Source organism: Daldinia vernicosa (assembly GCF_022497035.1).
Source record: "Daldinia vernicosa strain CBS 139.73 unplaced genomic scaffold F5Y00scaffold_10, whole genome shotgun sequence".
Taxonomy (NCBI): domain Eukaryota; kingdom Fungi; phylum Ascomycota; class Sordariomycetes; order Xylariales; family Hypoxylaceae; genus Daldinia; species Daldinia vernicosa.
The window spans coordinates 148,788-167,724 of NW_025953926.1; the positions used below are offsets into that span (position 1 = coordinate 148,788).

The 18,937-nt window shown below is 47.7% G+C and overlaps 7 protein-coding genes across 7 annotated transcripts; 3 read left to right on the forward strand and 4 right to left on the reverse strand.

The window, feature by feature from the left end:
• The first annotated feature begins 66 nt into the window (after positions 1–66).
• Positions 67–1,930, forward strand: F5Y00DRAFT_8776 (2-oxoacid dehydrogenases acyltransferase-domain-containing protein). The gene is made up of 2 exons (XM_048014285.1): positions 67–369; positions 438–1,930. The coding sequence occupies exons 1-2, from the start codon at positions 204–206 to the stop codon at positions 1,736–1,738; spliced, it is 1,467 nt and encodes a 488-aa protein (XP_047867344.1). The 5' UTR covers positions 67–203; the 3' UTR covers positions 1,739–1,930.
• A 1,480-nt stretch (positions 1,931–3,410) lies between these two features.
• On the reverse strand, positions 3,411–4,656 carry F5Y00DRAFT_8792 (carbohydrate kinase). The gene is made up of 2 exons (XM_048014288.1): positions 3,941–4,656; positions 3,411–3,861 (listed from the first exon to the last, which is right to left on the reverse strand). Exons 1-2 carry the CDS (start codon positions 4,211–4,213, stop codon positions 3,421–3,423), a joined length of 714 nt encoding a protein of 237 aa, XP_047867345.1. The 5' UTR covers positions 4,214–4,656; the 3' UTR covers positions 3,411–3,420.
• Positions 4,657–8,732: 4,076 nt separating this feature from the next.
• On the forward strand, positions 8,733–10,975 carry F5Y00DRAFT_259427 (putative dipeptidylpeptidase III; the record flags this gene model as incomplete). The annotated part of the gene is made up of 3 exons (XM_048010876.1): positions 8,733–8,857; positions 8,922–8,982; positions 9,032–10,975. 3 exons carry the CDS (start codon positions 8,733–8,735, stop codon positions 10,973–10,975), a joined length of 2,130 nt encoding a protein of 709 aa, XP_047867346.1.
• Positions 10,976–11,101: 126 nt separating this feature from the next.
• F5Y00DRAFT_229662 (ribosomal protein L6e-domain-containing protein) lies at positions 11,102–12,622 on the reverse strand. The gene is made up of 3 exons (XM_048006797.1): positions 12,257–12,622; positions 11,653–11,988; positions 11,102–11,588 (listed from the first exon to the last, which is right to left on the reverse strand). Exons 1-3 carry the CDS (start codon positions 12,368–12,370, stop codon positions 11,436–11,438), a joined length of 603 nt encoding a protein of 200 aa, XP_047867347.1. The 5' UTR covers positions 12,371–12,622; the 3' UTR covers positions 11,102–11,435.
• A 207-nt stretch (positions 12,623–12,829) lies between these two features.
• F5Y00DRAFT_229664 (proteasome complex subunit Rpn13 ubiquitin receptor-domain-containing protein) lies at positions 12,830–14,595 on the forward strand. The gene is made up of 4 exons (XM_048006798.1): positions 12,830–13,035; positions 13,106–13,175; positions 13,234–13,738; positions 13,972–14,595. The coding sequence occupies exons 1-4, from the start codon at positions 12,985–12,987 to the stop codon at positions 14,498–14,500; spliced, it is 1,155 nt and encodes a 384-aa protein (XP_047867348.1). The 5' UTR covers positions 12,830–12,984; the 3' UTR covers positions 14,501–14,595.
• Positions 14,596–14,766: 171 nt separating this feature from the next.
• F5Y00DRAFT_8854 (uncharacterized protein) lies at positions 14,767–15,976 on the reverse strand. Its single transcript, XM_048014303.1, has one exon. It carries the CDS (start codon positions 15,443–15,445, stop codon positions 14,969–14,971), a length of 477 nt encoding a protein of 158 aa, XP_047867349.1. The 5' UTR covers positions 15,446–15,976; the 3' UTR covers positions 14,767–14,968.
• Positions 15,977–16,203: 227 nt separating this feature from the next.
• F5Y00DRAFT_229666 (origin recognition complex subunit 3 N-terminus-domain-containing protein) lies at positions 16,204–18,823 on the reverse strand. Its single transcript, XM_048006799.1, has 6 exons — positions 18,695–18,823; positions 18,426–18,644; positions 18,059–18,367; positions 17,863–18,002; positions 17,540–17,813; positions 16,204–17,492 (listed from the first exon to the last, which is right to left on the reverse strand). Exons 1-6 carry the CDS (start codon positions 18,743–18,745, stop codon positions 16,359–16,361), a joined length of 2,127 nt encoding a protein of 708 aa, XP_047867350.1. The 5' UTR covers positions 18,746–18,823; the 3' UTR covers positions 16,204–16,358.
• Between the last annotated feature and the right edge of the window lie 114 nt (positions 18,824–18,937).

Sequence of the window (18,937 nt, forward strand, 5' to 3'; positions counted from 1 at the left end):
TCGTCGGTCCAAAGCCTGTAGGAAGTAGCGTTTTGAAAGGGCGGGAAGGTCAGCATCGTTACCTAGGTTAGTTTCTCCCCTCTTACCTTCCTCTTCTTCTTCCATGAGCCGAGCTTCCCATGTATTAGTTGCGTCTCGTTTCGTTTTTTAGATATCTAAAATGTAATATTCCTAATTCAACTATATACCCATCTAACTATACAATGTTTCTTTACCGTAGTTCTCGCGCAATTCGCCATCAATGGCGATTATGCCGGGGTCTAAATCGCACTCCCGAGTCCCAAGTCCGCGCTGCCCTAATAAGAGGTTTTCATGCGAGCAGGAATCTACAGGTCGTGAAGCCCGTCCTCCTTGCCGATATTGGCGAAGGTGAGGATTCATTCCTATCAGACCGTTATCTCCTCGTGTCTCCGTGCTGGTACTTACATCGCGTATAGGCATTGTGGAGTGCGAAATCATACAATGGTTTGTCGAGCCCAACGCCCGAGTCGAGGAGTTCTCACCCCTGTGTGAGGTCCAGAGCGACAAAGCCTCGGTCGAAATTACAAGCCGCTTCTCGGGCGTTGTGAAGAAGCTGTACTACGAGGCCGGCGAAATGGCGAGAGTAGGCAAACCATTCGTGGATATTGATATACAAGGCGGCGCTAGTCAGGAAGCCTTAGACGCTCTTACCACCCCTGAACCCTCAGAAGAAGGAGCCTCGGAGCCGTTAAACAAGGAATCATTAAGCAAACCTCCTCAGGATCAAGGTACTATAGATAAGGCAGTCGAGCCCAAGTCTCAGCCACCTCCAGTAAAGAAGGGAAAATACGCATCTCTGGCAACTCCAGCAGTTCGACATCGGTTAAAGGAACTAAATATTGATATAACGGAAGTTGAGGGAACAGGGAAAGATGGTAGAGTTTTAAAAGAAGATATCTATAAGTTTGTTGAGAAGAGAGATTCCCCTACGCAGCCGTCTCAACCAACAAGTTTATTCCCGGGCATACCGCCAGAGACGGAGAAACAAACCGAGACCATTATACAACTGACAAATACGCAACAACAAATGTTCAAAACTATGACTCGGTCTTTAGCTATACCGCACTTCCTCTACGCGGACGAGATCGACTTCTCTCAGCTAGTTGAGTTACGCCGGCGGCTGAATAAGGTTGTATCGGAATTCGCAACCGACGGTCAGCTATCGAAATTAACTTATTTACCTTTTATCGTAAAAGCAGTCTCCATAGCGTTACATCAGTATCCTATACTGAATGCCCGCGTCGACGTGGACCCCGAGACGTCAAAACCGAGGCTGGTTCACCGCAGTCAGCACAATATCGGCGTCGCTATGGATACCCCCTCCGGGCTTATAGTTCCCGTAATCAAGAACGCTGGAGCGAAGAGCATCCTCTCCATAGCTGCAGAGTTATCACGTCTGCAGTCGCTAGCTGCGGCTGGCAAGCTTTCGCCGCAGGACTTGAGCGGAGGCACTATTACCGTATCCAACATAGGCAACGTCGGCGGTACATATGTCTCCCCAGTCATCGTGGAGAAAGAAGTGGCGATTCTGGGCGTGGGACGCATGCGAACCGTTCCAGCCTTCGATGACCAGGACAATGTCGTCAAGAAGCAGGTCTGTAACTTCAGCTGGTGCGCCGATCATCGTGTCGTGGACGGCGCAACGATGGCGCGAGCCGCTGAGGTCGTGCGCAAGATCGTAGAGGAGCCAGATATTATGGTTCTGCATCTGCGATAGCGTAAGCATGGAACTTCTTCTTGGTGCCCAAACCCAAGATGGACACCGCGAGGGTGGAATAGACGGGACGCCACCCGCATATCTATACGGCGAACCAGTGCTAGACACGGCGGGCTCTAGGATATGATATGATAGTTTTTTTTTTTTGGGAAGATGATATGTCATATACGATAGCCAGAGATCATAGTCGCAAGGCTAGCCGCTTCTTACATAGCATATAGGTAGTATATGTACATACTCCCCCCTAACCATAGATATAGCGTTTCTGGATTAGCTCCCTTCTGTTTTCGGCAGACAGCCTTATTGCTTTTCTTTTATTACACCCTCCCCCGGTGCTGAGTGATGCGCATGCATTGCATGCATGCATTCATGGACGTAGTCGTCACGCGTAGTGCTACCTACTACCTAGGTATATATGTAGTATGTACAGAGCGAGAGTCATCGGATTTGACTTGACAACTCTTGGCGCTTAGGTATCGCGTATCACCGTGTGAGGTAGAGATAGATGATTATTCATCGCCATCGCGTTCGTTCCCACGCGAGTTTGCGTGGATCCCTTTGCTTCGTCCGGACTAGATCCCGTCGAATAGGAGCTTTACTTCAAGGGGCTACCGCACGAGATGAACACCCGTTCGATGCACGGGGCTGGAAGCGGAAAGCGATGATGATGCTGATACCCGGCAAGTGTCAAAGTCAAAGTCAAGTGCTTCTGTTTCTTGTTTCGAGTCCCGAACCCTGGATGAAGCTTGCCTACCTACCTTCGACCGCCCTACGCATATCTTAACGGAAACCTAGGTAGGCTTAGTAGGTACCTATGACACGCGCCTAGTTCGAAAGCGGGCGGGCAGGCGGGCGTGGTTAGGGCGGCGCAGGGTTTCCGACGATCCATCCCATGTTCTCTCCGCCTGTCATGTCTTGTGTAAGTTATCCATTGTAGTGTAGATGCCCGCATGCCCGCCCGCCAGTTTGCATCTCTGGGCGGATCTTGATTCTTGGCTGTGTGTAGGGATCCGTGATCCTACATACCGTCCCACAAGTGGAACCTGTTCCCAGAAAGGCGATACCTAGGTAGCCTTGCCCGTTTCTACGCAAGCAAGTTTCAGACAGCGGTGGCGTAACTCCGCGACGCAGCGCAGCGCAACGTATGCATGTAGATGCCCGCGGGCATCTCTGGGTATGCCCTAGAAGGATGGCTATACGAGATGTGTCGACATAACTACAACCTCATGGAGGGACTATCCTAGAATCAAAATCCCATCGAGTCCCGACACCTTCCTTATGAGGTCGATCCCGCCCATCTGCATCGGTAGGTAGATCTATTCACCCCAAAGCACAATTCAAGCGGGTCCTACGGCGGCCCCCATTTGTGACCCCCATACGACGTATGTATGGAAAATGTGATATAATGAATATCTCATTGTTCTATAATCCAATTGTGTCACGTGTATGAATATCCCAAGACTCCTATACAACAGCTCACGCTGCTTGCATGATGCAGTTTACTCGAAAGGGGCATCCCCTCAGCCAAATGCCTCTAATTGCGCCAAAGTGAAAGCATGGGACCAACTCCTAAACTCGCTTGAATGGAGAACGGATGACGCTAACCTCAACCACTCATCCGTTGTTTGTAATTGCAACCGTTTGTTTCATCCCACTTTATAAACCATCCATGCCATATCGTGTTAGCTTGATGCAGTCTCGTCCATTTTCTGGAGAACCTTATTCAGAGAGTCCTCCAGAACATCTTCCATAGGCCTGCTCACGTCGACGCTGATCACGTCCGTTTCTTCTGCCGTCGGCGGCTCCAGAATAGAGAATTGGCTGTGGACCATATTTGCCCCCATATAATGCCCCTGTCTTAGCCCCACGCGCTCAAGAAGAACAGCTTCCGGCGCATGAAGGTAGATGAAGTGGAGAACAACGTCGTGCGAGTAGTAAGGGGCCACCCTGATGACATCTCGATACTTACGCTTGAGAGCAGAGCAGGTAAGCACAACTCCTTCAGCGCCATCTGCTAGTTTTCGTAGGGACTCCTCTCGTAGGGCAGTGAGCCAGTCCCATCGATCAGCATCAGTCAATGGTATGCCATTGGCCATTTTTTCAACGTTTGCCTTGGTGTGAAACTTGGGGACCACAATTTAGTCACTTTCACTTGTAGAACTTGTAGAATTGCCTGAATCAGGTTTAAACTAAAAAACTCACCTCGTCACCTTCGATGTATGGTAAGTTAAGGGCCGTTGACAAGTGCTTGGCCACAGTGCTTTTTCCGCAACCGGCAGGGCCGGTGACTAACCAGATATGATGGTGTCTGGGTCCCGGCTGACCGTTGTTTTTTGCGATAGTGTTATTCGATGTTACTGGTACCATGGTGGCATTGATAGGCTTTGGGTTCGGTGCCATAGTATTTAATGAAGCAGCCATACTAGCCGCAGAGTGCGTTCCATTTACTGGGACGGGATTGTCGTAGGATAACATCGTTATATAACTTGTTTTACTTTTTTTGCTTTTTGCCTTGTGAAGCGGCAATAGTTGGCACTGATGATATCTTGCAACAGGAAGCCACAGTGTGCGTTGGGCGTAGCTTAGCCACGTAAGGTATGAGTCGAACTAGGGGTATATAAGAACAGCGAACTTCGCAATGTAGTGTAAATCAAGAGAAAGAAAGATCAAGAAACAAAATACAGGAAGTCGGGGGTAATTAAAGCAGCGCAATATGGTAGAACTAGGGCAGATAGCAGTGGACCCGATGACTGTCGGCGAAGCAGCTGCGAAGTGTTGGTTTTATAAGTGGGAAGTGGGTGTCAGCACCTGGTAATGTACATCACAACATGCCTTGTTCCTACAGACGTAGAATGACGAAGTAGTGTACTTTAAAACCTGGCTGTTTTGTGCCACATCTGGGCAGTACCGACGACCGCTAAGATGGGCAGAAAAATTCAGCCAAAGCCTAGTACCTGAGATCCCCAAGACGGGGTCAGGGATCGATTTGGGCTAGACGCTAGAAGAAGCTCGAGAGAACATCAAAGAAGGCAATTTCTCATGAGAATGAGCCAATCAGATAAACGGACTCCCGTCTCCTTGGGGCTCCAGACTTACTCGACGTCAGGGAGGGAGGGGCGCGGGTAAAGGGTCAAGAGGTACCTAAACAATGTACTCTAACTGTTCTAGCATGCCCCAGAAGTACATATTTCTCCATCTTAAAAATGATAAAATAGACGACTCAAGTGGGGGAACGCATCGTCAACGCGAGAACCGATAAATAGGCCCGAGTTGGATGTCGCGAGTTGAAAGCCAGACCCAACAAGCGAACGGCATCCACTAGACCGAGAGATTCTGCCCGCCGGCGAGGATCTGCATCGAGTATGTCTACGGGCATAACTCGCGAGCCTGTTGAATGCCTTTCTTTTCCTTTGTCAGGGATTGGAAAAGTGTGTGTTGCGGTTTCAAGGTTACCCAACCCACGGTGTAGGGGAAAGCGCAGGGCATGGCTTGACCGGAGCCAGCGCAGAGAGTGTACATAAGAAATAACAAATGGAAATCAAGGATTTCGATGTAGGTGTTACAGCCCGTGTGCCAGTTACCTAGGCTGTTCCTTGTACCGTGGTAGTAAAATAGCTGGCGAGTTGTATTGCGCTGTCCATTGTTGAGGTGTTCAAGAACAGGCTGAACTATGTTGGAACAGTCTGATGTTGGAAGGGAGGGCAAGAAAGCGTTAGGAGGTACCTACGCAAAAGGTACTATGGTACATCTACACTAGAACTTGGGGTTGTTTCCCTGCTGGGTTTGGGGAAGGAGTTGACGACACACCGACACCTACCTAGTAAAGAGTCACTACCTCCTATGAAAGAGCCACTAAGAAATTTCCCCTTTTTTTAATTGCCCTTCCACCTTGCCGGCCTAGGTAATTTATTTAGTCTTCATCCTTTTTTCTTTTTCCTTCTTTTTTTCATCTCTTTTTGGTCACGCATCCCTTATTTCTTTTTATGCTTCACGCATTTTGTAGTTCCTCCTTTAATTTATTATTTATTATTACTCCTCTCATAACCTAATTTGGAATTGCGCGTTTTCTCCTGAGTCATGAGATTACTTATTCGATGGGTCTCGGTATAAAAGCGTTCGAGGTGCGATCCAGCTATCGAATACACTACGTAGGTACCTTATAAATGTAGCGTGGGGGGTTAAGATACATTAGGTACCTCTGAAGATGTACTGGTATTCCACTCTTTTACATTAGGCTGATGGAAATTTTATCGAACGAAGCATCGAAGCCTGAACTAACCGATACCAAGTTCGCCCTAATGTGAGAATGGAAAAGTGTGGAGGAAAACGTGGTGAGGACAGGGAGAAGCAAATCTATGGGTCACGAGCTGATCACTTCCAGGTTCAATTGTACCTGAGTCCCGTTAGGTACTTCTCTAGAGGTCAGCTACGATGGTACAAGAATGCTGTTTGATGCGAAACATCAATCGCTTGGAGCGAATTTGACTATGATGAATGATGACGACATGCTTTATATGTCACAAGAACGGGAAATATCACCTAGATCGGGTAGGCATTTATGGAGTCCGATTCTTTGTCCTCGTTGAAATCGGCGACAAATTGACCACGAAAACTTTGGCCCTATCAGAGCCTAGGACGAAGACGACACACATCTGACAGGGCTAAAACTGTGCCATCACATTGGATCGGATATTAACGCGATTCTAGTGCATATATTTGGCCTGCTATAAAAACATATTGAGGACAAGAAGTCAAGAGGACGAGGTCAAAACCACCACCACGTCTCCCTCTCCCTCTCGCGATTTATTACCTTCTCACAAGCACTTCTACTGAAAGGTTCCTCTACCTGTCATCCTACCAACTTATACGCGATATGTTTTTACTCCAAAAAATGATATGTTTCTTGGTGTAACAATGGCTGATCATCCACAGACTCGCCATGTTCCTTATTTAGTATAAATTCTGCACCTACATATGTACTGTGTAGCAAGGTAGTATTTTCGTGTCCGTATTATACATTTTCTATACCGGCGCTACCTGGGAATTGTCAGGCGTTCGTATCGCTACGCGCATATCAAAATTCAGCTATCCTTCTTTTCTGTTCGGGTGTCAGTTCCGGTAAACCCACTTTTGTGCACCCGCGGGAATTGTTCCAAATCGATGTCTAGTCAGAGATACTTATTGTTACAGCAAGGGAGCCGTCGGTGTTGGTGGGCCCGGGGCAGGACGGGGAGTAACGGCAAGGGCTTGCTCCTCACCGCTCAATGGCACTCCTCTCGCCAATCATATGATAGTATTGCGGATGCGATCCAGCGCTTGGGTCGAATACCAAGGTGAAAATACTAGGTAACGCTAAGGCTAGCTCTGCATGATTCTTCATGGCTTTCTGCAACCTGCAAGTGACAGATCAGACCTCACAAGTTACCTATCTCAATTTTCCAGCTTTTCCAGCTTTTCCCATTTCCACAATATAAGCATTCGTGGGTTTCAATACCTAATATGGCTCGTCGTCATCAACTCGTACTTCCTCCCGACTGCAGTCCCCGCAGAGAGACTCGTTGGCTATAACCGGGATAGACCGAGATGGGAAAGGAGGATGCATGCAACTTCGATGAATCCAACCCCCGAGAGAATAAATTCGGGCCAGTCGGTAAAGTGAGGAAGAGGAGGAAGAGGAGTGCGATGTCATAACAGTCTGGAGAATCACCATGCAGGTAAGAGGTCATGAGGTCCATTTTAACGATGGGGATTCGCACCAGTGCAACAGGATTTGCATTGCCTGCATATATAGCGGCTGACATTTCTGCGGTTCGGACTAACGCTGTGTTACTATAGTTTTATTATAGTTACTATAGGCAGGCTACATATCCGTGTCTCAAACATCGAGTCGGAGATGCTATTACATCTACGCCTCATACGTAATTAGACGTCCATTCCCGGATCAAGTATTATTCGAAAACAAGGCGCCCGCCAGGTCAGCCAACTCCTAACTTTATTCAAACGTGACTCTTTGCACGAGCTATTACGTCGTGCGAAGTATGCCGTCGAAAATTTTCTAGAGCATTAAATAATGTTAATGCTTCGAATATTCTAGGAGGTGGGTATTATATAGATATATTGGAACATATATAAGTTTAACACCTGGCTAGAGAAAAACCCGGCTTGTTAAAAAGCCAGGCACTCTACTTGTGATATAAGTAGGTTCGGTTATAGGGTCTTCCGAGAATTAAATTGCATTAACTAATAGCTTTGCATAGTTATATAAAGAACTTATCTCATTACGCTTCTTTGCTTCTTTAAATATTTACACAAAATACTCTTCTTAGAGAAGACTTCCGTTTTTTATCACAGACCACTTAGTAAATATCAGATACTGTCGTAGACTTAAGTATAGTTGACTACCATGGGTAATCCTCTTAAACGCCTACATCCGAGATCTACCTAAGTCCAAGCATCAAGAGTTATGTGTATACTTTTTCTCCCTATTATAATTCGTTAAATGCTTATGAGGGCTGCTTGATTGAGTCTATATACTACCTTATAGACCTGCCTTTCGAGAAGAAATCATGTTATAGGTGAGTAGGTGTATCAAGGTATGTAAAGATGCTCGTTTGAGCATGTGGCTACATATTGAGGGGTACTTCGTACAGCAGCCTTATGAGAGTTGTGGCGCGATTTTGAAAGTGCGGGGTACATTGAGGAGTAAGAGATTTGGGGGCGAAGTTAGGTATTTTGGGGCGGTGTTGATTACCTAACATATGTAGTACCTCCAACCAACCTGCATAGGAAAGTGAGAACGTAAACGAAGCCAAACTGTACATTTCCTCATCTTTAAATGACCTTATTCTCCTCCTTGACTCGAAGTACTCCTTCGATAGTCCGAACGTCAAGGTTACTGGCCCCTAGATTCTCTCCAAGACCCTTCACTATATTTGCATCAAAACCACAAATTAATCTTCCCAACCATTTTGTGGCTCGATCTTTTTCTTCCAAGATGAATGCCCAAGAACTTCAACAATACCTTGCCGATGCACCCCCTAGTGTCGTGAGGCTTGAGATAGAAAAACATTTCGATGCTTTAACTGATCGGCAAAAAAGATACGCACATTTCGCTAGCAGGTACTTACTATTCGATAAACTTCCATGAGATACGAAGACCTTGTATATTGACAACATTTGATAGAGCGGCGTTTCAAGGTACCAGGATTGTGGCGAGACAAATCTCACCTGAGTCCGAGCCAATAGTAAGCCACCCAGCGCTATAGTCACATTATTATATGCTCACCTATCCAGTACGATTTCATATTAGCCCTTCATAAGAGCAGCGGCGGTGACTGGAAAACGCTACAGGCCAAAGCTGGTATAACGGATGGGGACTTGGATCACTTCTTGCAGTATGCTGCACAGTTCTTGGGAAACAATGGCAATTACAAGAGCTTCGGTGATGCCAAATTCATTCCGCGGTGCTCCGAATCCGTGTTCGCTGCACTTGCGGCAACATCCCCCGATGCTCAGAAGTTCTACAATGCCACCTCCGGCGCCATCTTCTCTGCTGATAAACCTTCCCTGTTGCATCTCGGCTACCCTGAAGAAGGGCATTTGACTACTTACTATCCTGGATCTCCCGATATTACCAAAGTCGAAATTGACGCCATTTCAGCATGGATGGAGAAGAAAGGACTGCTCCCAGAGAACACCCGTCTTGTCAAAAACAAAGATGGTTCGTTTGATATTCTAATAGCTTCCGCAACTCGTACTGTCCCTAGTGAAGGCGGCGATATTGGAAAGGAGACCACGTTCAAAATCGAGGACGGTCCGTTGGCCGGAAAGACGGTTAACCTAGTCTATGGCGATTACTCTGAAGAACTAGCCGCTGCCACGGCAAGTGCAAAGGGAGCAGCAGAAAACGCGGACAATGATATCCAGAAAAAGATGTACGATGCCTATGCAAAGTCTTTTGAGGAGGGATCACTACTCGCCTTCAAGGATAGCCAGAGATTCTGGATCCGAGACAAGGGCCCGATGGTTGAGTCCAACATCGGTTTTATCGAGACATACCGTGACCCGGCCGGTATCCGAGCCGAGTGGGAAGGCTTTGCTGCTGTGGTCAACCTAGAACGCACCCGAGCTTTCGGGGCTCTTGTGGAAGCCGCCCCTGCTCTCATTCCAATCTTGCCATGGGACAAGCATTTTGAGAAAGACAATTTCTTGTCTCCAGATTTCACATCACTTGAAGTCTTAACATTCGCTGGTTCGGGTATCCCAATCGGAATCAATATCCCTAACTACGATGATATCAGACAAACCGAAGGCTTCAAGAACGTTTCTCTCGGAAATGTGATGAGCGCGAAGGCACCGGACGAGAAGATTCCGTTCATTGCAGAGAAAGATCTCGATATCTTTCAGCGCTACCGCGATGGCTCCTTCGAGGTCTTAGTCGGTCTCCACGAGCTCACAGGGCACGGTTGTGGTAAGCTACTACAAGAAACCGCTCCAGGAGAATTCAACTTCGATAAAGAAAATCCTCCCATCTCCCCCCTGACCGGAAAGCCTGTTACAACTTGGTACAAACCCGGCCAAACGTGGAGCTCTGTTTTCGGCAGCTTGTCTGGTTCATATGAAGAGTGTCGTGCAGAACTTGTTGCGATGTACCTTGGCTGCGAATTCCCCGTCTTGAAGATCTTTGGTTTCGGGGACGGCTCAGTCGACATCAACGGCGAGGCGGGTGATGTGCTTTATGCTTCCTATCTCTCTATGGCCCGAGGTGGTCTCACATCGCTTGAAATGTGGGATCCTAAGAGCAAAAAATGGGGACAAGCTCACTCGCAAGCCCGATTTTCCATTCTCAAGTGCTTCCTGGAGGCTGGCGACGATTTCTGCAAACTAGAATATGAATATAATGGAGATGACCTAACTGGTTTGACGATCAACTTGGATCGCTCCAAGATCCTTACGGCAGGCCGCAAAGCGGTGGGCGACTATCTTCAAAAGTTGCACATTTACAAATCCACAGCTGATGTCGAGAATGGAACCAAGTTCTACACCGAGATGACAAATGTCGATCCTGACTTCTGGGGTAAGAAGGTTAGGGACGAAGTTCTGCGCAACAAGCAGCCCCGAAAGGTGTTCGTGCAAGCCAATACCTACCTAGACGAGGCTACTGGTAAAGTTACACTTAAACACTACGACGCGACCGCCGAGGGAATGATACAGAGCTGGGCGGAACGAAACGTCTAACTTAGAAAGGAGTACGTAACTCGGATAAAGAGCATTATTGTGAGCATCTAGCATTCTAGGCGGGTAGCATCCGGGATTGCATGAAGAATTTGTTTTGGCAAAAGAATAAAAATCATTACAAGAGAAACTGTTCCCTGACTCGTAAGCCTCAAAATCTCACTCGCAGTAATGGAATTAACAATCCGTGAATATGGATTGCCTTTTTGCAAATATTAGTAACACATGTAGCACATAACTTCGTCCACGCGACTCCAAGTTTTTTTTAGTTTTTTGCCTTGATAGTCGTTTATTGACTAGAACCTCGATTACAGACGCCAGAATCAATGTGACCGATGCCTCAACGTCCAGATGCAATTGGCAGAGCCAGCCCAGTTCCGCGATCCGCCGTCCGCAAAGTCATGTAAGTTAATTTTCTCTAAAAGCAACATATCCTCCTAGAAACCCCCGGGCGAGCGCAAGTCTACCACTGCATCTCGTGGGGCTTGTCGCCCTTTCGGAGGCTGAAAGAGCTGGCAAGGTAGCTGGGGAGCAGGTCCACCTTCTTGATGTTGGCGATCAGAGCCTTGTCGATGGCCTTCTGGTCCGCTGCTCGGGTGCTGCTGATCTCCTTCTTCTGTAGTGTCGCGTATTAGCATCCTGTCTCTTTCTTATCAAGTCTCTTATAAAATAATTCATACCTGTGGCTTCTCGCCCTGCTTGAAGAAGGCGTCCTCGGTGGCCTTGTCCTTTACCTTGTCCCGGGCGAAGTACTGGGCTTGTGCGACCTCATCGATCTTGGCCTGATCTAAGCCGGCGAGGTCGACCTTGCAGGAGGTAGCGATGACGTATCGCGCGTTGACTCGTCGTAGGGGGACACCGTTGATCTTGAAGGGGCCGGTGACGAGAAGAACACCCGAATCGAGGGTCTTCAGGAGAACGACTCGCTTGCCTCGGAAGCGGCCGGCCAGGAGGATAAGCACGGTACCGGGCTGTAGAGTCTTTCGCGGAGTCCAGGGGCGGAGGGCCTTGCGGGTCTGTTGACGCGGAATTGTTAGCAAAGTGATTTCGAAATTATCGGTAAATAATGTAGTAGTTCGCCCGGGGAATTGGTTGTGTCCATCTATCTGCACAATTCCGTAATTGAAATTCAATGTAGAATTGCAGCAGCCTCGAGATTCGAGACGAATTCACCAAGACCACGGCAATTTCTCCCACAAATCCCAAAATTCACCACATTACGTTGCGAATGCCACAGATCCATCAAGCTCGGGGTTTTTTTTGAATTGCTGTTGGTCAACTTACAGTCTTGGGCTTGGAATCATCGTCGGCGGGATACCACTTCTGGGCCTTCTGGGAAGGGTGAGGGACCTCCCGGGTCGACTTCCCGAACGTCTTCTGTGTGCTCGGCTGCGACATCGTGAGGCTTGTCGGGGGGAGGGGAGGTGTTGTGGTGGGTTGAAGGGAAATTGTCAAGGTTCCTCGTTGTGGTTGATGATGCGAGGTCAGAAATTCCACTTTGCGCAAAAAGATCAATTCAGTTGTGGGCTTAGGCGAAGCCCTGGTGCCACCGTTCGAAATCTAATCTATGCGGCTGGGTGGGGCTAATGTGGCGGGTGCGCTACGGATTTTACATATTAGGTACGTATCTAGGTAGCTGTTGAGGATAAGCCACAGCATTGGAGATAACCTGATAACCCACCTTGGAATTGGGTTCGTCTTATGTTAGGTAATCTCAAAGTTTGGTACCTTGTACTATGTAAGCCTCGAGAACATTAGATGCTTCTAGTGGGTCGTACAGTGTATTTATGACATATATACGGTACATGCGTCAACGTAGCTCTTAGGTAAGCCAAGTCGAAGTGAGCTCTTGCACCTGCTTGACGAAGCTCCTGCAGCCTTGCAGCCAGCATCTCAACAAGCGTCACGTAATTTCATTGACAACCATTTCTCTATTTCTTCATTCCTCTATCACATTTCAACCCAGGCATACATATTCATACCACCATTTTGACAGGAAACATCCATCCAAAATGTCGATAACGCCCATTATAACCTTTAAAGCTGGGTTCTGCGATGTAGATGTATGTATACCTGAATCTTTAGTTTAAGCTTATTGGCCGTCTGAAGTCCAACGACTAACCAGAGTACCAGTCTTCAGGAAGGCCCTTTAAGATCAAGCCCTCAGGACAGCCCGGTTATATTTACCTCTATTCTGAAGATGGTATGTATTGCCTAGCATTCCATGCCGAGCATTACGCATAATTACTTACGCCTCCTAGATCTACTTCACTTCTGCTGGCGAGAGCGGAGTGCCCCTATCGACGAACCCGAGCTAGACCTCGTCATGGTGCCTACAGACGGCCATTTCGTACCTTACGATCCGAAAACTCAACCTAGAGAGGCCATCAAGCCCAACGGCCGCGTCTTCGTCCTTAAATTCCTTTCCTCTTCCCAGCGCTACCTCTTCTACCTACAATCAAAACCCCAAGGTCGGACTAATAACCCGAACTGGTTCAGCCCTCGCGACCTTAAGATTGGCGAGATCGTCGACAAGCTCCTCCAGGGCGAAGAGGTCGACGTGGCGCGCGAACTGGCCTCGATCAACAACAGCGACAACGACGACCGACGTGGCAACGATAATGACGAGATCATGGAGGACGTCGAAAGCCACGGCGGTGCTAGTCCCCAAGGAGGTAGCGGTGGTGCCGGCGCAGACGCGACTGGCGGCGACATACGGGATGAGGGCGAGGGTGCGCGAGAAGGTGGTGCTGATGGTGGTAGAGCGTAGGTGACTCCTGATTCTTCGTTTGCGGCGTTTGAAAAAGGACCTTTAAGGGCGAGAACATTGCATGCACTTGACAAAAGCAGGGCACTGGCCGACGCGCCCGGAGGCTTTGGCCTGCTGGGCTTCCATGTAATACTAGAGATAAGCCTGCAAATGGGAAATAATATATCTCTTCGTCATTTACTTGCCGCTTATCTTTCCACTAGAGAGCCCTGCGCTGACATTTTGTTAGTGCTGCCTTGGGAACCTCGGATGCTGCTATGGCGGTGAGAAACTTCTTGGATTCGTTGAAGGGAGGTGCCGGAGGAAGCCAAGGGGGGGAAGGGAAACTGTATCCGCTCCTTTCGGATCTTTTAACACCTCCCGTCACCGTTCCTATGGCCCGACAAGCTACGGAAGAGCAAGTGGACAATCTACTTAGCTTCTTACCGCCCTCGGTCCTGGTCCTGTCCCAACAAGCGGATGAAGGAGACACCACGGCAGAACCGACCGCCGCGGCGATACAAGCTGCTAAGGAAGCCATGAGTCTTGGCCAGAAGAAGGCGTTACTAGAAAAAGTCCTGCGAAGTCCACAGTTCCATCAAAGCTTAGCTAGTCTGACGATGGCAATCCGAGACGGCGGCTTACCTAGCATCGCTGATGCGCTCTCCGTCCCGGTTGAGAACGGCGGGTATATCAAAGGAAGCCAGGTGCCTTTAGGCGGCGGGGAGGCGGTGGAGGCGTTTGTGGAAGGTGTTAAGAAGAGTGTGCAGAAGAAGTAAATAGGCTTACCCCCGACTGCTGGGATTTATAAATAACGGTAGGCACTCGTACATCACGGGCGTATAGATAGGTAATAATCTATTATTCAACGGCCCTTTAACTTTTTGTCTTGTGATTGGATGTAGGAGATGATATTTTCAATTTAGTAGATACGGGGTCAAGGTAACCCCTAAGATTCTAATGTTTTCACTTATGTGACTTTGGTATCTTGCTTCATCGACTAGATATCATAAGATAGCACGGAACCAGCATGGGGAAGCATAAATTTCTGCAAGTGCTCATATTAAATAAATATTTAAGTTCAGGGATCGTAAAGAATAGAATATAACCACCTCCCCTATTACATGTGCGTATCTCTCTCTCTCTCTTCTCTCTTCCCCCTTTTCTTTTTCTTTTTCTTTTTCTCTCCCTAGAGTTGCTGTTCCTAGGTAACTAACCGCCCAAGCAGCCAATTAATTTAATTTAATTTAATTATACCACCCAAACTTCCTCCTCCACGCCTCCTCCTCATCCGAAAACAACCTAGCCTGCCGGGCCTGATCGAGAATCTCCTCCTCGCTTAAGCTCCTAGTAGCCGGGGCCGCTGCCGCTGCCACGGTCGGCGTCTCGCACCCCCGCAGCCCGATGAACCGGCCGATGCGCCGCCGCTTCTCCTCCAGCGGCATGTCCGAGGCCCAGACGATGGGGCACGGGTAGTGGAAGGTCCACTGGCAGGGCGTGCGCTGGTGGTAGAAGTGCGCCAGCTCTTCGAGCTCCGCGTCCGTCAGCAGCCAGAAGTTGAGCAGCGTGTGCGGGAACGACTGGTGGATCTCGCCGGTGGTCAGCTGGACTAGGGGGGCTAGGGGCAGGGCCATCTGCCGCAGTTTCTCCCGGAAGGCGGCGTTTTGGGCTGCGCGGCGGTGCCCGAGGGCCGGGGGATGCTGGTTTTGCGTCTGGTTCTCCATTGGGGGGGATGTGGGATGTGGGAGGTGAGTGGGTTGTGTTGTTGTCGTGGTCGTGGTCGTGGTAGGGAGGCTGATAAGGTGGGCTAAATAAATAAAAGATGGCTCGAGGGAATGAAATGTGGTGATTCAGGCAATCTTATGATGATCTTGTGATTGTATTGCTTTAAAGACCTGATGGGCCTGATTTTCTTCCAGAATTGAAGTATCAAATTCCTGTATATTTTTGAAGTGACTACGATCTCTGCGATATTGACGAGATGAGCTAGGCTCTTTAATGAGTGAATAGTGCTAGCAAAAGCAATGATAATATGATAAATAATAATAATAATGATAGTAACAAAATGAGAAGGCTCGTATAAAAGATTTGCTCTTCTTCGCTTCTTTCTTTATTTTCAGTTATTCTAATCGGCCTTCGACGATTGTGTCTAGCCGCCAGCAGCTATGGGCGAAAGGTAAGTTTTATATGATGAAACGGTAGGAGAGAAACGAGCACTTGAGGGTTTGGTCAACTACGCAGCTGCTGGGATGAAGTCGCAGGAGTCTCCTCATAGGTTCGAGGGGGGCTGTCGTTTCTTCTTGTATGTACGAAGATGGCTACCCAGTTCTTTGTCAAGTGCTCGACGCTTCTGAGTGTCGCACTTCGGACGATTACTTCTTTGTTTGTTAGTGCCGCCATGTGTCTAAACGGAGCTTTGTCTAACCACGTTCGAAGTCTTTCATATCCGAACAGCACCTAAAGGCGTATTAAAGATGTAAATAGTTCCTCTATGGACGGATTTAAAACTAATCTGTTGATTTCTTCCACCCATAACCGCCATTGTGTCAGCTGACTGCCCCTAAGTGTAACCAAACAAAACCTGCTACTATTTTTGACTCTTCTTAGATGGTCCAATCTTCTGTGCCCTTCTTCCCTCTAGAATCCCTTCCAGGCAAGCTTGGCTATGTGGTCCGCCTTCTTCCTGCTTTGCTTAACAAAACCCATGGCTTTCATCTCGGCTAAAGCGCGATAGAACAAAACAAGTGCAGACTGCTCGTCGAGTCCATCTTCGTTCTCTTCACCGACAACTCCATAATAAGCAGACCAGAGATCGGCGACGTTGACAAGAGAGCCGGTCTCAACATAGAGTTGATATAATATGGCAGCTGTAGGGAGCGACGGCATAATGCGGTCCTCCTTTGTCTCGCAACAAGAACAATTGAGATAGTCGTGGGGGCGCGACAATGCCCGCTCAACAACCCTTCTTGGTTGCGGAATAAATACATCTCTGTAAGGGGATTTTGAATCAAAGAACCAGAGCTCATTGAAGACTAGGTCCTTTGCACTATCGCTGTGGAGTTTCTCCTTTAGATGCTCAACAAGGCCATCCATTAGACTGGTATAGGCCTTGTCTTCATCCGTGAGAGTTGCTGCATCTTCGCTGAGCTGGACTTTTTGAGCAATAACGGTTGTTCTTAAAACCTTGGTCTGTCCGCTGTACTTGCTTCGGAGAACATTCCCTTGTTCTTCGGCATTCGCCTGCAGGTCTTTTACGCTGGATAATAAGTTGGTAAAATATGAGACTGACTCCTCAGCTTCATTAGTCCAAGGATCTAAGCCCAGGTTGATGTCCCCATTTTCAATATCGGACAATATCTGACTTAGAAATGTGATACTGTCTGCAGGTTGCATCCGCTTTGTTGATTCTGAAAACTGGGCGATTTGTTCCGAGTCAATTCCGCGAGCCAGCGCATCTAGATAAAGCGTAGTGAAATCATGAGACAAAACGTTACTAGCGGTCAATATCTTTAGTTTACGCAGAAGATTCAATGACCACCGACGGAAGTCTCTCAGGGAATCTTTTAGAAGTGCTCGAAGGTGCTGGTCGTCGTCGAGAAGCAATCTCGCCTGCTGTATTTCACCCATTTTAATAACTGCCTCTACATGTCGACGAAATGATGGTAGATATCGCATTGCTTCTATATGTGCATCCTGAAATATATCGGCATCTATGTCATCAGATAAGAAGACCGTCAAAGGATTTGCGTAAAAGTGACACATGTAAACATACTGAAAGTATTAGTATTCTAAACTTCTTTGGCATGTATGCGACTTACTTTTAATGAGCACGCAAATACTGGAATACTCGACACTTGATCCCGTTGGCGCTCCAGAAGGTCGTAGACGAGGGAAGAACCTAATCGTAGTGAAACGTCTGAATGTGCAATAGCAGCCTTGAATATCCTCTCAATAATCGATGTTGACTGCTCGACGTCAAATTGATCCCCGTAGAGACACTGGCAGGTAGACTTTAGGAGTCGTGCTTGGAATAGCTCTACTGAGGTAGCCACTCCGAAGAGTAGAGAGAATGGGATTCGGTCAAGCCATGAGCTGAAAGTTAAGTTAGTCGTCGGGCGTGAATAATGATAAGCCCACCAACCTGAAGAGTGAGATGAGATCAGACAGCAGACCGCTTTCAAAGGCCTCACTATCTTGAAAGGCGATGATGATATGGCGACGGGGGCTGGTTTTGAGATGAGCATAGAGAGCCTCGAGATCATAGTTTAGATATTTACGCCCCTGGATTATGAGTTAGAAATAAGTTGCACTTGGGGTTAATTTGAAGGTTGGTTTACATCTTTGCCCGTAGATAACTCCAGGTCGTTCTCATCATCTGTCTCTCTTGCCGTTACATTATGTATAATCTTTTTCAAGGCAGCCTTCAGATTAGATGCATCGCCGGATCTTAGGCGAACCACTTTTGCATCTACTTTGACGCTTAGAGCTTCTGAAAGTTGCTCAAATAGGAGATCCTGGGAAGCTAAATTTGGGCCGGTGATAATGAAGGCAGAAGGGATCTTGCCCGTGGATGCATGATTGGGAACTGTCTGTAGAAATGAGGTGACCTGGTCTAATGTAGACTGGTTTGTCATTCGCAGGATACGCTATATTAAATTGTGAGCTCTCATTATTTAGCGTCGTATACGATATGTAGTAACTAACTTGGATCCTCTCATCAATTTGAGACCAAGACGTCTCAAATAATTGTTGACGGAGGCGAACACAACGCTCATTCTCGGAGCCACCAAAAAGGGGCTGGAAAGTTAGTGAAGCATCTGATTCCTGTGCTTTTGCCTTGTTTTGTTGATTTGAGACCTTCCTCCTTTTCGCAGGTCTACTTGCACCGTCGACTCCGTCTAAAGGGTCAAAGATGTAGGCAGCCTAAGTCTTATTAGCGTTAAGTCCGGGTATATCGGTATAAGTATTATTACCTGGTGCTGTTTCTCTTCATAAATTTCTCGTAGAGGTTCGTCAATGGCCATGATTAGATATGAGTCTTGAGGCTTAATAGGAGGTAGCGATGTAAGTTCGGTACGCGTCTTGAGACTTATAAGTGGACGTGATCGTGCAGCGCTGATGGACAGGGTCCTATTTTAGCGTGGCCTAATCCCTACCACCCTTAAATCATCCCCTGTACTTCCTGACTTCGTACCAGCCGTAATAATTCTAGGCGG

What these genes read in the sequence shown, in the direction of transcription:
- F5Y00DRAFT_8776 (XM_048014285.1), top strand. Translation starts at nt 204, where the DNA reads ATGTTTCTTTACCGTAGTTCTCGCGCAATTCGCCATCAATGGCGATTA. An exon ending in CCTTGCCGATATTGGCGAAG is followed by an intron (nt 370 to 437) that starts GTGAGGATTCAT and finishes CATCGCGTATAG; the next exon opens with GCATTGTGGAGTGCGAAATC.
- F5Y00DRAFT_8792 (XM_048014288.1), bottom strand. Translation starts at nt 4,213, where the DNA reads ATGTTATCCTACGACAATCCCGTCCCAGTAAATGGAACGCACTCTGCG. An exon ending in CATACATCGAAGGTGACGAG is followed by an intron (nt 3,862 to 3,940) that starts GTGAGTTTTTTA and finishes GTGGTCCCCAAG; the next exon opens with TTTCACACCAAGGCAAACGT.
- F5Y00DRAFT_229662 (XM_048006797.1), bottom strand. Translation starts at nt 12,370, where the DNA reads ATGTCGCAGCCGAGCACACAGAAGACGTTCGGGAAGTCGACCCGGGAG. An exon ending in ATGATTCCAAGCCCAAGACT is followed by an intron (nt 11,989 to 12,256) that starts GTAAGTTGACCA and finishes CCGCGTCAACAG; the next exon opens with ACCCGCAAGGCCCTCCGCCC. An exon ending in AGCAGGGCGAGAAGCCACAG is followed by an intron (nt 11,589 to 11,652) that starts GTATGAATTATT and finishes GCGACACTACAG; the next exon opens with AAGAAGGAGATCAGCAGCAC.
- F5Y00DRAFT_229664 (XM_048006798.1), top strand. Translation starts at nt 12,985, where the DNA reads ATGTCGATAACGCCCATTATAACCTTTAAAGCTGGGTTCTGCGATGTA. An exon ending in CTGGGTTCTGCGATGTAGAT is followed by an intron (nt 13,036 to 13,105) that starts GTATGTATACCT and finishes CCAGAGTACCAG; the next exon opens with TCTTCAGGAAGGCCCTTTAA. An exon ending in TTACCTCTATTCTGAAGATG is followed by an intron (nt 13,176 to 13,233) that starts GTATGTATTGCC and finishes TACGCCTCCTAG; the next exon opens with ATCTACTTCACTTCTGCTGG.
- F5Y00DRAFT_8854 (XM_048014303.1), bottom strand. Translation starts at nt 15,445, where the DNA reads ATGGAGAACCAGACGCAAAACCAGCATCCCCCGGCCCTCGGGCACCGC.
- F5Y00DRAFT_229666 (XM_048006799.1), bottom strand. Translation starts at nt 18,745, where the DNA reads ATGGCCATTGACGAACCTCTACGAGAAATTTATGAAGAGAAACAGCAC. An exon ending in ATGAAGAGAAACAGCACCAG is followed by an intron (nt 18,645 to 18,694) that starts GTAATAATACTT and finishes AATAAGACTTAG; the next exon opens with GCTGCCTACATCTTTGACCC. An exon ending in GATCTCATCTCACTCTTCAG is followed by an intron (nt 17,814 to 17,862) that starts GTTGGTGGGCTT and finishes CTTAACTTTCAG; the next exon opens with CTCATGGCTTGACCGAATCC.